Here is a 14628-nt window from a genome sequence, read left to right as displayed (position 1 = left end):
GGGTGGGGGGGGGGGGTGGGGGTGTGAAAAATCCCGGTGTAAAGTAGCGTTATCCTATAGCAATGCAAATGTGGCGTCCAGCTCAGAAACTGTCCGAGCTGCCGGAGCCAGGAGGACACCCTCGGTACACGGATCCGAACCCCGCCGTGTGCGGCAGGAGCCGTCCGGGAAAGGCTGGCTGGAGCGCAGGCAGATGGCCGCTCCGCTCCTGGCAGACTGCGGCAGACGCAGCGTGGGCCAGCCGCCTGCCGCACACCGGCTGCGCGTCACAGCGGTCCTCTTCCTCCTCTGCGCAGAGGACGGGCCCGTGAGTACGTCTGTCCACGGCGCCATGCGGACCCCCGCTCCAGAGGGGACGGGTCAATCCTCGCCCCGGCGCAGGACAGATCCAGGTTGCCCACGTTAGCCGGGCTGGGAGCCAATGTCACCGGCCTGAGCACGCACGGCTGGCTCGTCCACCCGGGAGCTGCTTTCTGCCGGGATGGCGGCCCAGGTCAGCGCGACAGGGCCGCTGGAGCTCACAAAAGGACAAATGCTGACGGCAGCCTGAGCCGATGGCGGCTCAGCCTCCCCTGTCCCCGCTGCTGCTGCGGCAGCGTAAAGCCACGGGCGGGCTGCGACGGGCGGCTGGTCCGTGCCGTGGGGCTGCGGTGAGAGCTGGGGCAGCGCCGGCAGAATGACCGCCTGGAGGGCCGGGGGGGCTCACTGCAGTTTGGGGTTTCACTGGCTGGGATCACAGGCAGAGCAGAGCGCGGTGCCTGCCATTTCCCACGCTAACGCTCTGCTTTCTGCTGTCTGAGTGCCGGTTTGTAGCCACTCGGGTAACGTTTCTGCTCTGGAAGGTTTTATTTTTCAATTTAAAAAAGAAAAAAGGTTTCCGTGCTCAGTCAATGCCAGCAGTCGCTGGGGTGAGCATAAAACATCCTCCTCTGAAAGCGCATACAGCTCCCAGAGACGCCGCAGCCCACTCCGCAGCTCTGACAACAGCGGCACCGGCGTCCCCGCGGCCCGGCGCCAGCCCTCTGCACAGCGCAGATAACGCTGCTGCAGCGCAGGCGCTCGGCAAATAAATGAGGGTTTGTGATCTGCGCTGCTAGCGCCGTGCCCAGCACCACGGAAAGGCTCCTGTGGAAGGGACAGACCCCTTTGTCGCAGTGAGCAGCATCTCTCCCGAGGAAGAGGAGCCTCTGCTGAAAAGGAGCGAGCCAGCGATCCGGGTGGCATCAGCCTCTGCACACGAGGGGACAGCCGGGTCGCTCGGGCAGGCATTCATTTTGGCTTTGCCGTGCTACTACGGTTCTCAAAGTGGTTCAAAGCAGCTCCTCCCGGTGCTGGGGATCTCCTACACCTACACCTAGCGAGCCAGCAGCGGGGCTGGAGCTGCTACCTGCACCCAGGGCGACTCCCAGCACCCCGGGACCCCTCTGGAAGGGAGCCGGGAGAGGCAGGGCAGCTTTAGGCAAGGCTAAGCGTCCCCTCCAGGCCGGGGCCCGTGCAGCATGCGCGTGCAGGGCCCACGCCGACTGCAGGAGCTGAGCCATGGCTGCAGAGCTGCTCTGCTCCCCAGGCCGGGGCAGAGCGGCTCCCCGCAGCGTTTGACTCAGTGCCGGGGGGAAGGCCGAGGAGATGGAGGTGCCCGGTATCGGGGCTGGAGAGCAGGGTCTCCAGGGGGTCCCCAGGCAGAAGCACCATCCTCATGCTGCGCTGCATCCTTGACGTCAGCTGAGCCTCCCGCCCTCAGCTTCTGCCCGGAACAGCCACCACCACCCAAACGAAGAGCTGCCATTAGCAGCCTCCCGCCTCACTCAGCATCGCGTGGGCAGGCGCTGGGGTATTCGCTCCCCAGCCTGGTGTGAGGCCTGGATTTAGCAGGGCCGTCAGGCTGAGGGTGCTGCGGGGAAGAAGCAGGAGCGTTAACGTCAGGCCCCAGCGAGCGGCTCGTTACAGTTGTGTTTGTCAGCAACAGTTCCGGCGAGAGCAGTGGCCTGACATAACGCAAACACCACGGATTTGTCCCATAATGAAAGCAGCTACTCAGTCCTGAGGCCAGTTTCCGTGCGCTGGTGGTTAATGTTTAATGGGAGAAAACCTAGAGCAAAGGAATAAAGTAAGAAATATTTAATTCTGCAGTGTTGGTCTGCACCACATGTTTTTCACTTAATAAATATTTTAGGCACTTCTGCTCAACGAAGCTGGGCTCTGCCTTCCCGGGGCTGGTGTGTCTTCGCTTTGCTTGGCGAGGGAGGTCCTGGGCTCCCCGCCGCTGCCCCCTCGCCGCGGAGTGGGGGGATTTCTGCCCAGCAGCCCCCATCTCAGCCCAGCTCCAGCCGTATCTGCCTGCCACTGGGGGATCTCCAGCAGCCCCCGGCGACCTGGACAACGCGCTGCCCTCGCATGACGGTGTCTGGGGGCTGACAGCGGGGTGCAGGACACTCACGTGTAGGGATGGGGCTTCAGCATCCCTGTGAGCTGCCACCGCCGCAGGCTCTCAGCCCTGGGGGAGGAATGCTGCCCTGGTTGGCCCGGCGCAGCCCCCCGCCCCCGTGGACGCACGGCCATATGTCCGGCAGGTCCCCTGAGCACCATCCCCGGGTGAGCAAACCCCCCCGCGTCCGGCTGGCGCTGCCCGTGGCCCCGCTGCGCTCTCAGGGGCTCCACCAGCTGGGACCCAGCTGGGCCAGCTCCTCATCCCCACCCTGGGTGACACGAAGGGGCCTTGCCCTGGTGTTGCCGAATCGCTGCTGCGCCCGTGGCGCGGTGACCCCGAGGCTCACGCTCTGCGTTCTGTCCGAGGTTTGGAGAACACCGGCTGTGATTGCCAGAGCAGCCCAGGGCCAAGGCCGGCACACCGCACAGTCTCTGCCACACAGACACATCCGGTAACGTATATATATTATATTATATTTTTATATATATATATATATATATATATACAGACATTAACAAAGAACTTGCAAAAAAAAAAAAAAAAAACCAACAAAAAAAGGGAAGAAACAGAACAGGAAGAACAACCCTCCCCCAAAATAAAACTGAACCAAGTATGATACATGTGGAAGAGGGGAGTCCGATGGGAGCCCACCACAGCCCAAGCCTATGCCTCGGGGTCACCAGCAGCAGCCCTGGCCCCGCGGGCAGCCCCGGCCCCCCACCCACGTCCTCCCCCCGCCGTGGGGCTGTGGGAAACGCGTTTGTTCATAACCCGGGGCTGCGGCGCCGGTGGGGGCTCAGAGGGGCTGCGACGCTGCTGTGCCATCACACACCCGGCCGTTTTAACTCGGGGGCAGCAGAGCAGCTGGGGGGCATCATGCACAGAGCAGGGCCGGGCTGCACCGCCCACCCTCTCAGGAGCGCCCGGGGTGGGTTTTGGTTTTCCAAAAACGAGAGAGGAAACTCTGGGTGGCTCGGAACGGGCTCCCATCCCCAGAAGCGCCTGCTTAGGGCGCAGGGGTCCCCTGGGCGCGCGCCCATGTGAGCTCCCTGCTCTTCTTCCTGCCTGGCCTGGGTACGAGACGCAGGGCAGGGGGAACCGCGCCGTGATTAGTGCAATTTCGTCAGGTGCAAACGTCACGTTAATGGCTCGTGTGCTCTGAGTTAACGGGTGCGCCCAGTCCTCTGGCAACGAAGGCAGTGGAAGGGGTGCTGGCAGAAAGCTTGGCACCTGGACTGCAAACACTGAAAGCCATGCCTGTGCCTGGGCAGTGGAGGATGGCACACCACGAGCAGCCCCGGACGGGACCGGCACACGGGGAAAGGACTTCACTGACAGCCCCGTGTGGCTTCGAAAAACCATCCGAGGGAAATCGGCAGCTTATCCTTATACAGTGACCCGTCTGCGTGCTCAGCCCTGGGGAAGGGCAGGCGCGAACCCGCTGCGTCCCCACTGTGTCCCCACCCGCGTTCTCGCAGGCTGGGGTCAGGAGAAGCCACTAAAACCACTCCGCAGGGACGTGCTGCCCGCGGTGCCAGCGCCAAGCCCGGGAGAGCAGCTCGGATCAGCGGCAAAATCTCCTCCGCTCAGCAGGGCAGGCGGCAGATCCCTTCCCGCGCGTGGCACCCGCCTCGCTTCCCGCAGCGCCGCAGCCAGGGTGTCACTGGGGAAAGCGGAGTGGTGCTGTGCTGGGAAACGGGCTCTTTCTACACTCACTGTCCCCGGACAACGCTATCGCCCGCAGCTGCCACCACCAGACGTAACGGCATGCGTCCCCCAGGCTGGGCCGCTGGCGGGGAGCACCCACTTTCGGACAGGGCCAACAGGCTCCAGCCGAGTTCAACCAGCCTCTCCCACAGCCCTGGTGGGACACCGATGTGCTGCCACCCACCCCGCCGAGGCTTTGAGGTAGTTCCCTGTCAGCAAGGTCCAGAAAAAGGAGGAGAAGGCTGGCAGAGCCGGAGGTCTCAGCCGGATAGCCACCCTAAGTGGGGCTGGAGCCCCGGGGACGGATTCAGTCCTTGCCACAAATGGGACGGCTCCACACCACCACGGTGGAGAACAAACCAAGAGCCAAGGTCTGGGGTCATAAATCGAGATTTTTTGGGTCACAGAGCACAGAGACGGTCGTTGGGCAGGACTCGGCCCTCTGCTGAGCACGAGGAGATGCGTTTTTCTGCAGGGACACCAGTGAAACCAGTGGATGTCTGCACGCAGCCACACTGGCGGGGCGCAGCCAGCCGAGCCCTGCGTTGGGAAGGAGCATCTGCCAAATCTCTGCGCCGGGGCGAGCCGTGCCTTGGCTGGTTTCTTTGGGGTGGGGCCTCCCCAGCTCCTGGTGAGCTCCCGAAGGGGGAGACACAGGGGAGCGGGGGTCCGCGGCCGACTGCCCTCCACTGTGGGACTGCACACCGGCCGGCAGCATGCAGGGCTAGAGAGGCAGCGAGCGCGTCCTCAGCACTGCCTTCGCCCTTGCAGAGCACCCACCACGCAGCCACCAGCCACCACGCCACCGCCAGTGCTCACCCAGCGCGAGGGGTCCATGCAGTTATCCGCCCCGCCAGAGAAGCTGCCGAACTCCAGCCAGTCCTTTCCAGAAATCGATGCTCAGATCCCACCTGGCTCTCGGGACAAGCGGGCTCCAGAAAGCCAACCCCTCCTGCTCCGACCTGCGCCTTGCGGGGACGCACCGGACATCCCCGACCGCAGCAGCGCCTCGGAAGGTCACTCAAAAACCCACCCCAGCCTTCCAGCCCCCAAGGGAAGACAAAACCATCCTGGTGACAATCCGCTCAGGAGAGATCGGAGCGCGCCACAGGAATTGCACAAGCCACTCTCACACACAAGCGGCGCGCGCCAACAGGAGTTCGTTTTCAGCTGCGGTTAGAGGTTCTTCCTCTTTCCCCTTAAAAAAACTGAGCTGCATGTGGGAAGGTGCTCGCTTGCTGGAGCGTTATGGCTGCACGGCGGCTCTCCGGTGTGGCTCCCAGCGGCCGACCCTGACCGCCGGCACCGCCAGCATCGCTGGTGCCACCGCGGGGCATGGGCAGGGCTGGGGCAGGCTAGTGACAGGCTTTCATCCCTGATACGTACGGGGACTCCTGGGGCCTGCAGTTACACTCCTGCTGCTCAGGGTAATCGATGAAGTCCGGGGCGGGCAGACCCGAGAGGATCATCAGGCATTTGTTCCAGATGGTGAAGGTCGGACACACCGGCAGGATGAAGGAGACTTCGAATGTGTGGAGGTGGAGGGAGTTGGCCGGGTCGTAGAAGGAGAGTGCGTTGTTGTCGTAATCCAGGAGGACGCCGAGGCGCTTCATCTGCGGGTGGACCTCCACCAGCATCTCCTTGTTGTTGTGCCGCACCACGAAGTTGTTGTTGCAGCGAGAGAAGACCCAGGACGAGGAGTTCTTCCCGATCCACTCGTTCTTGGGGGCCGACTTGTAAGCCACGCCGATGGCGTACCTGGAGGAGAGGAGAAGCTTTGCTCAGCGACCTTCAGCGGCGGTGCAGGACAAAGCCCAGCCCTGACGGCTGCTGGCACCCCGCGCTTTCCAAGCCTGCCTGCCCGCGGAAGCAGCACAGCCACAGCTTCACGTGACTGAACAGCCGCTTGCGGAGGCTCGGCTGGGGAAAAGCATCATTCCCTCCCCACACAACCCCCTGCTGCCAGGCGGGCAAGACGCAGGGGGGATGCTCTCAGCAGAACCGTCCAGCTTAGCGCACTGTGCTGCAGGAGCGGCTGTGACAACACCGCAGCTCGGTAACGCGGCTGTGCTGTCTCCCAGCTCGGCCACACAGCCCTTCTGTGGCTCTGCCTCGTAGGGGCTCTCACAGACCCTCGTTATTTTGCTTCTGAGGGTGCCTTGTGCCTTGGATCAGAGCATCCCTGCTACGAGCCTCAGCAGGACACCGGGCTCCGGGCTCGCTGGGGGTCACAGCCGCAGCCCACTCAGTTAGCCGCCTTCCAGCGCGCAGCCGTGCCCCTCTGCACCTGAACGCGCCCCTGCGCACAGCCCAAGGAGCTGCTGCGTGTTTGAAAGCTGTCTCCTCCTCCGAAGGCCTTGCAGTATTTAGTCATCAGCAAAACAATGGCTGGAACAGCTTCATTTCCAAGAAACAGCTCCAGATATAATTATTGCTTGAGAAAAACCGACAAATCAAGTTGCTGAAGTCAGAAACTGCTTTTTAACGAAGGGGCATTACCTCCCATCCCTGACTCGGCCTTGCTGCTGCTGCCTGTGCGCGTTCTGCAGGCAGGGCTTGGGCTGGCGGGCAGGCCTGGGCTGGGGACCTGCTGAGAGGCGGTGGGGAGGTGCGGAGGGGTGCAGGGGGCTCCCTGCCACCACTGAGAGCGAGAAGCTGTACCTGGGGCCGTGCTTCTGCACAAGCATCTCTGACAAGGGCACCAGGGAGAAGATTTAAAGCTCCGTGGCACCTCTGCCCACGTCGGGGGGAGATCTGAGCCCTGGCAGGCGTTACCAGGTTCAGCACGTGAGGGGAACGAAGATACAAGCTTCACCTCACAACCTGACTGGCTCAGACCCAAAAGCTTCTGGCAGAGAGGAGAAACACATAAACCTCTTGAAAGCCACAGCCACCCAGGTTTACTCCCTGCCCACGAGCAGCTCTGCCAGAACCCTGGCCTTTAACCCTAACGTGTCCCACAGCGCCGCTGGGGAAATCTGAGGGCTCCTAGGAGAGGGAGGGAGTGCGATGCTGCTGCCTACCAGGTCGAGGATCCCACCACCACCTCCCAGTAGTGGCAGCCGCTGTCAATGAAGACATTGCCTGCCGCGCCATAGCATCCCGTCCCACTGAACCTCTCGGGCGTGTGGCTCTTCTTTAGGGAGCTCTCGTCCTTCTCCATCTGCAGCCCGTCGTTGGAGATCTTCAACTTCTTGTGAGCCATCTTGGGGTCTAGCTTGAAAGGCTGACCTGTTAGAACAGGAGACATGGATTAGGATTTATGTTTGTTACCCTCATCATGCAGGCAGAATGTGGCACGAAACGCCTGCCCGAGGCTCTCTGGACATCCTCTGTGAGCCAAAGGCTCCCCACCAGCCAAGGACTCTGGATTACAGATGCCCAGCCAGATGCTGAGGCACATCCGTGTGCCTTGTGCGTCCACTGCCACGGGCTGATCCGCAAGCCATCAGTCCCTGGGCTGCTCCCACGGCCCCGGTGCCTGCAGCGGCTTCCCCGGCCCGGCTGGAAGGAGAAATCAAGTCACCACTGCCCACTGCTGAGAGCAAACCACCCTGGGCACCGCAAGGACGAGAGCACAGACCCGCGAGTGCCGCTACCACACCACCGGACCACCGAAGCAGGACCGCAGCAGCGAGCCCGTCCCTGGACCCCAGCAGCAGCCAACACAGGCTGCTTGCTCCCTGTAGTGCACAGGCTGCCATTACATGTGTTTCTCGTACACACGCCCGAGGTTTTCCATCGCTTCTCCGTGCCAAACAAGGTCTCACCGCCTGGAGAAGACAGTCTGAGCTGCGCAGGCAGCGTTGGAAGCAAACCAAAGGCCTCGGGTCCAGGCCGTGTTCCTGGAAGGGAGGCGTGAGCACCGGGCCAGCCAGCGAGTGCACGCCCTGGGGCTTCCTCCGCAATTAACAGCATGGCGTTTGATGGACTTTGCAGATCTTTCATGCTGGCGTGAAACCCACCTGCAGTTCCTCTGTAACGTCACCAGCACACAGAGAGCGCAGCTGTTTCCTCACTGACAGGCGCGGGCTGTCCTGCTGGCTTTGGCAAACCCTCCTGAGGGTCTGCGGGACAGGGGAGCAGCTGCCCTCCCCGGCGCCAACAACGCCGTCTCTCTTGTACAACACATTCAGCAGCGAGGGCGAAGCATTTTGCTGGAAGGCTCCCGTTTTCGGTGCCACGCAGCCCTGCCACAAAACCAGCCTCTCCCAGCTCCCACGTTCAGGCCCTGTGCAGGCAGCACGAGGGGACGAGGTCAGATGATACCTGCGAACGCAGCCGCAGCCCCGAGGGTGAGGGGCCGGGGCGTGTCTGCTGCAGGGCGGCCGGTGGGCAGCGGCTCCTCTGCGCCAGTCCAGCATTCTGGGGGGACGGGGGGATTCACAATCCCTTCTGCTTCAATGTGGTGTTTTTTAATTTCTCCTTTATTAATTTAGTTCATTTTAAGACCAGAAATGGAAGGGAGCAGCCAGCAGGTTGCCTTTCGAGTAGCCCAAAACGAAGCCCTTTCCATGGGACAGGAGAAATTCCTCCGTGCTCTGCCCCAGCCCGCATCACTCTGGGAGAGGATTTCTGTAGGGGTTCACCTACTGTAGCACAAAGCAAACTGAACAGGGCAGCTGAAGCAAAACACCTTCCATAACTGCAGACAACTGAAACACCAGGCTGTGGTACTGAGCGGTCCCTGACCCGGCTGGGGGAAGGAGCTGCCAACAGCCCCCGTGATGCACACCAAGCTGAACGCTCCGGTTTTTGGCTACGGATGCCGCGGCTCGGCAAGGAGAAAGGCCCGTGCCAGGGCTGCGCGGCGAGGGGTTTCCGAGGCAGGACTCAGAGCGCAGCAAACAGCCAGCAGCATCCGCTGCAGCGAGGCTGGAGAGCTGTGGAGCGTGACCCCGTAACGCAGCTGAGCCGTGCTGCGCTCTGACACCTGACGCTAGCTCGCGTTGATGTTCCTCGGAGCCCAATTTGCGAGATAATTGAGTTGAGAGGCTTGAAAGTGAAGCTGCAAATTGGGAGTGACCCGCCCCCCTTTCCTGCAGCTATTTTAATATTTCTGTAGCTATCTCTTTCTGGCAGTAATTCAAAGAGACAAGCTCTGAGGAAGCGAGGTATAAAAATACTCATCTCCATCAGACGAGAGGCAGCCACAGCCCTTCTCACGAAGACGACCCCATTTTAAGGTCAGTGCCAGCAACTGGAGTCCAGCCCTTGTCGCTGGTTTGCGCTGGCACATCCTGGCCCAAGGGCTTGCGTGAAATCTGCAGACAGCCGCCGTGACAGGCCAGAGGGGACTTTAAATGTGCACAGGCAGGGCTGCAATGTCTTGCTCGGGACACAGGGCGTTTTGGAGGACACAGCCGGGTGCCCGCTCCCATCTGACCCCTTTCCCTTTCTGCCCGTGGCCAGAAGCAGACACGCTGAAGAAGGCCGCGGGCCACAGGACACCTTGCAGAGCGAGCCCGACAGCAGCAATTATCATCCTCCATCAGACATCACCTCGAGGAAGCAATGCCGCAGGCCTGTAACGCTGAGCTGTCAAGTTGCAGGAAAGCAATAAATCCATCACCAACAGGGACCTCAGAGCCCATCGCCCAGGCAGCAAACCCACCCCTCTGGATGAGATCCCACGGCCGTTTCGGACGGGAGGTGGATGTGAGCCGCCCCGTGCAGCACAGGAGATCTCACCAAGAGCTGCCTAAATCAGGAAGAGACAGAAATGTAAGGGAGCACAAGACCAGAACGCAACGGTCAAGGTAAGGACCGTAAAAACCTCCTTCCTGCACTTTATTCACTACCAGAGCTGGGACCATCCCTGTGTTCTGGCACTTCCATCCGCTTTGGAACACTAATAAATAAGATCTCCTCAGGCCCAGGCTCAACAAAGGAAGGTTTCCCTCTGTCACTAAACCAAAGCTGTTTTCCCAAGCTCTTCTGCCTGGGCAGTCTGGGAACACGGATTTAGTGCCAGCGCTGACAGCACTGATGCTGCGGAAATCAGTACGTGTCCTGACACCGGCCTTCTGGCGATGAAGGAACCTCTCCAACCACCACTCCAGGAGCAGAAAGCAGGCTGTGAAACATGCTAATTGGCCCATCTCCTCGTTGAGCTGCTGACATTTCCACCAAGGTCACGGCAATTGAGAAGTGTGCACTATCTTCCAATCGCCCACTCGAAAAGGAGAAAACCCTGTGGCCACATAATGGCAAACGCAGGCACAACCGGCCAGCGAGGACGTGCTGCGGCGCAGCGCAGAGCGGCGGCACCACCCCGACAATGAGCAGTGAACACCCAAAGGAGCCCTTGTACGCCAAGAAAGAGAATACATCAGTATGTATTACGCACATATATACTGCTAAATCAAACACTCAGAAACACAGAAATTCCCCTAAGGACTGTTTGTGGGCTGCAGATAAGCGCCGAGCCAGCGGCGGAGAGGGCTGCGTGCCCGTTAACGCCATGCCCCTCCCTCACATCGCCCGAGCAGGAGGCGCCGGGATGGGTTCCCCGGCGGTTTGGCCGTGTGGAAGGAGCTCCTGGCACACAAACTGCAGCCACACGCAGTAACTCATGCAGTGCCTCACGTGAGGCTCGCCCGAGATCTCAAACACGCAGGGAGCTGCTGCAGACACAGCCCTGCAACAAGGGGAGTTCAAAACCCGAGTGGGCCCATCTTTAATCTCCTAAATCGAGCTCGTCTCCAAAGAGGAGCCCCCGGCAGTGTGCCAGCCTCTCTGATGACTGACACTCTGTTAAAAAAACAACAAACGAGCCAGCCCTGTCCCCCGGGAGCCACTATGGAAGCAAACCGCGCTCGCTCCCCTCTGTGTGCTGTGTCACGTCACCGCGCTCGGCTCGTCAAGCGCCCAGCTCTCATCTCCAGAGCGAGCGCCTCTCGAAGCACGCGCTTAAAAACAGCCACCGCAGGAGGGATGCATTTTTAATAAACAAGGCAGAATCGGATTGGAGCTCCTCGGCAGCTTCCCTCCAGCCCCACCACTACACCGCTCTTACTTCATTTCATTCCGCTTAAAGTCACGCAAAGAAAATGAGGAGGCGGAGGCGATAAATCATCTCAAAAGCCTCGCCAAGGCAGCAGCGATGGCAACACTGGGAAAAGAACCACAGGAGAGGGCTGCGCTTGCGGGCTGGGCAGGGACACGCCGGTGAGCACCTCAGAGACGCGGCAGCTGCAGGCAGAAGCCCAGAGAGCCGACTTATTTTTCTCCCTCCGCGCTATCCCTGTTGTAACGCCCCCCCAGGCAGCGGGTGCTGACGCTCTGGTGTTTGCTGCCCTTGATGGGAAAAGGCTTCCCTCCTCCCACCGCAACCCCAGAAGCCCCCTCCTTGCTGGGACAGGGCCGACTCTGCTGCCCTCTGATTTTCGATCAAATCCTGCTCTGATTTCCCTAAACACACTTAACCCTTCCTGGCCGTGCCCAGGGCAATGTGAAGCGCAACTTCTTCTCTGCCCACTCACTACCCCACAGACACTTTTCCATCCCCTTATGACTCCCCAAAATTGCAACCCTTTGTGTGCAAAGCCACGCACAAGCACACAACTGTCCTGGGACTCCACGCATCAGCCCCAAGAAGTCCAATGATGTAAAGCAACCAGAAAGATGGACCTCAGTAATGTCCCAAAATCCCAGCTGTCCCGGGGACCTGTCAGGACGGGTGCTGACGGGAGCAGAGAGCTGACGGGGGCCCCAGGCACCTCGAGACCCTCCCTCGAGGCAGAGAAGGAGCTGAGACACGGAGTGAGGGGGCGTGTTAAACAACTGAAATAACCTGGGGGTCTCCAGCAGGCTGGCAGCAACTGCGGGCTCGGGGAGGGCTCAGCCGCAGCCCTTCGGACGGGAGCACAGAGGGAGCGGCTCTCCCACCACCCCCAGGGCAGGGCGCGCGCCCAGCACCTACTGTTCGTCTTGAGCCTGGCGGGTTCGCTGTTCCGGCTGCCCGCCTGGTTGATGGCCTTGACCAGGAAGATGTAGCGGGTGCCGCTCTGGAGCCCGTGGACGGTGTAGTGGTTCTGCTTGATGTTGGGGACGATCATCCAGCTGTCCATGGAGTTGTAGAGACCTGTGGAACGGGAGAGGGAGGGGAAGATTTATTCACAGGAAAGGACAGAATACAAAGACCTTGTGCTGCTAACGCAAAGCTCACTGGCCACGCATCGCTCAGGATGATTTACCGCCTGCCTCAGAGTCAAGGGCACCTGCAGGAAAACTTCCACAGATGACAAACCCCGGCAACCCAAAGAGCCGTGTTCACCACGACACGAAGGCAATGCTGGGTGAGGCAAAGCCAGAGGTGGGGCACTGGCATCCCAGGATGCGGCTGTGGGAAGTGATGGGAAAAGTGGGCAGAGAACGAGGAATCCAGCCGGCAGCACCTTCCAGCCAGGGTGGATGCACAGGCAGCCACCAGTGCCCGGGAGAAGGTGATGCCCACCACCATCCCCTCTCGTTTCTTTGCTCCTGCGGGACAACCTCCCTGCTGCCCTGGGGGCTGCAGTACGCAATGCCGGCTGCAGGGAGGGCTGTGCATGCACCCCGCACTCAGTGCTGCGGGGTGGGAAGGAACACCCCACATCCAAGGGATGCGATGCTTCGGCTCCCTGCCTACACTGGTCTGCAAAGCAGTTCAAAGAAAACTACAGCTCCCAGCGAAGGGAGCGGGATCCAGATGCTTGGAACACATCCAGGAGCCTAAACTCTTGCTGGAAACAGAAAGGAATTTAGAGCCCAAAGCCCTTGGAGGCACTAAGCTCTAATGCTGCCGGGGTTTGTGCTGCCAGAACTGCGGAGCCCAGCGCATACTGGAAATGCAGTGCTGTACCTGAGATGGGAGAACAGCGCTCCGGGGAAGGAGAAAAGCCCTACGTGGTGCCACAGATGCTGTTACTGGCTTTGGGGCAGCTATCACAAGACGGGACTGCTGCTTTGCATGGAAAAAAGAATAAGGAGGAAGCTCAGAAGCAGTAGCTGGAGGGTTCTTGGATCCAGCGGGTCCGGAGGTGAAAGCAGGAGGATTTGCGAGGAGCGGGCTGTGAATTAAGGGGGGCTGCAGGAGGGGTTTCAGCCTCCCATCACCAGCATAAGTGTGCGCGCCTGGAAGGCAGGAGCCTGGAAAATGCTCCACAGCTCCTCTTCCCAGGCTTACAGCGGGGTGTTTATCTCCAGTGGCTCGCTCAGGCAGAGGACAAGGGCAGGCTGCAGTCACTGTCAGCCCGGATTTGGGTTAAAATACAGGTGGAAACGGCCTAGGGGAGCAGAGCAATGTTATTTGAAGTAGAAAACAGATGTGATGCCAATTGCAGCCTCCACGCAGAGCTGCTTCCATCGGAGCAGAGCTTTCAGCCAAGCACCGGTAAGTGTCACCTCCCTGCAGACAAGGAACAGCTTTGGATCCCTCATCTGAAAGGACAAGGTGGCTGAGAGGCAGCAGTCTGAGAACGATTCCGCCTCCCAAGCAGGTCTCTTTCCCAGAACAACCAAGAAAGGGCTGGCCTTGAAGGCTGAGGGCTTCTATCCCTGCCAAAGCTCAAAAAAAATCCTTTTTATTGCAGCTTTCATCATCCATAAAAATGTCCGACTCCCGCCGAGCTCTTGGTGTTAAAGAGAGCGTGAAGGGGATGGTTTCCACCGGCCAACTGTGCGCTCCTTGAAAAGGTATTTCCTTCCACGAGAGCCTCCTCACGCCCCTAGCACGCCACGTCCAGCATCTCTTCATGCACGAGTTCAGCCAGGACTCAAATGCGCTCGTCTCCCAGCCCTGACTGTGTTATTTCAAGGGACAATATATTATTCATTTTCTCCTCCGAGATGGTAACTGATGACTTCTTTCCTCCTCCTGTGAAGAGCTACCAAAGCGGCCGAGGAAGGCACTCCTGACGCGCGCCCCCCGGGCTTCCCTCCAGAGCTGCCCTTGCCGTTCATCGCCCCTGCGGGTTCCGTAGCCTCTGCTGAACCCGCGCAGCCCCCAAAGGCGGGCTGGTGACTAACGCCCAAGCCCCTCCATGGGCTGGAGTCCGCGCCCAAAGCAGCGTTCGGGGAGAGGTGGGAGCCAGATGGAGCCACAGGGGCTTTCAGAGAACAAAATGCTGGAGACAACGTGCTGCAGCTGGAGGAGAGGAGAACCGAGCAGGGGAAACCCAGCTGCTGCAGCACCCAGTGCCCACGACAAACCTCCCACCGAGGGGAAGCAAATTGCCCTGTTTTCCCAAACGAGGGCAAAGGCTGGGGATGCAAGTTTAATCCGATTGGAAAGTCGCAAGCAGTAACTTTCTCTGGCAGCTTCCTGCATATTTTAAAGTGCACTTAACAGCCTTCCTGTGCTGCCACACCGCGCTTCCAGCACCGACGGCTTCCTGAGCTGTGAGACAAACTGACAGCGGCCCAGAAAGCTCACTCCGAGGCATTTGTCAGCACTTCCTACAACAGTGAGTGCCAGTAAGGAAAATCAGGAATAAAACTTTCTTGCACGA

General features: G+C 60.1%; 1 protein-coding gene across 2 annotated transcripts in view; it reads right to left on the bottom strand.

Annotated features, from left to right (window-relative positions):
• Positions 1–2880: 2880 nt before the first annotated feature.
• The window catches only part of MID2 (midline 2), an 89001-nt gene continuing 77253 nt past the window's right edge, over positions 2881–14628 (bottom strand). For both annotated transcript variants that reach the window (XM_086756692.1, XM_086756691.1), the window contains 3 exons: positions 12060–12221; positions 7159–7366; positions 2881–5893 (listed from right to left, as the gene is read on the bottom strand). In XM_086756692.1, the coding sequence (XP_086612818.1) occupies positions 5491–5893; positions 7159–7366; positions 12060–12221 (773 nt within the window). In that variant the 3' untranslated portion in view covers positions 2881–5490. The remainder of the gene's footprint in view (positions 5894–7158; positions 7367–12059; positions 12222–14628) is intronic.

The sequence above is a fragment of the Chlamydotis macqueenii genome, chromosome 11 (genome assembly GCF_036417535.1).
Source record: "Chlamydotis macqueenii isolate bChlMac1 chromosome 11, bChlMac1.mat, whole genome shotgun sequence".
Classification (NCBI taxonomy): Eukaryota; Metazoa; Chordata; class Aves; order Otidiformes; family Otididae; genus Chlamydotis; species Chlamydotis macqueenii.
The sequence above is the reverse complement of the archived record's forward strand: the minus strand, read 5'-3'. Positions and strand labels throughout refer to the sequence as shown.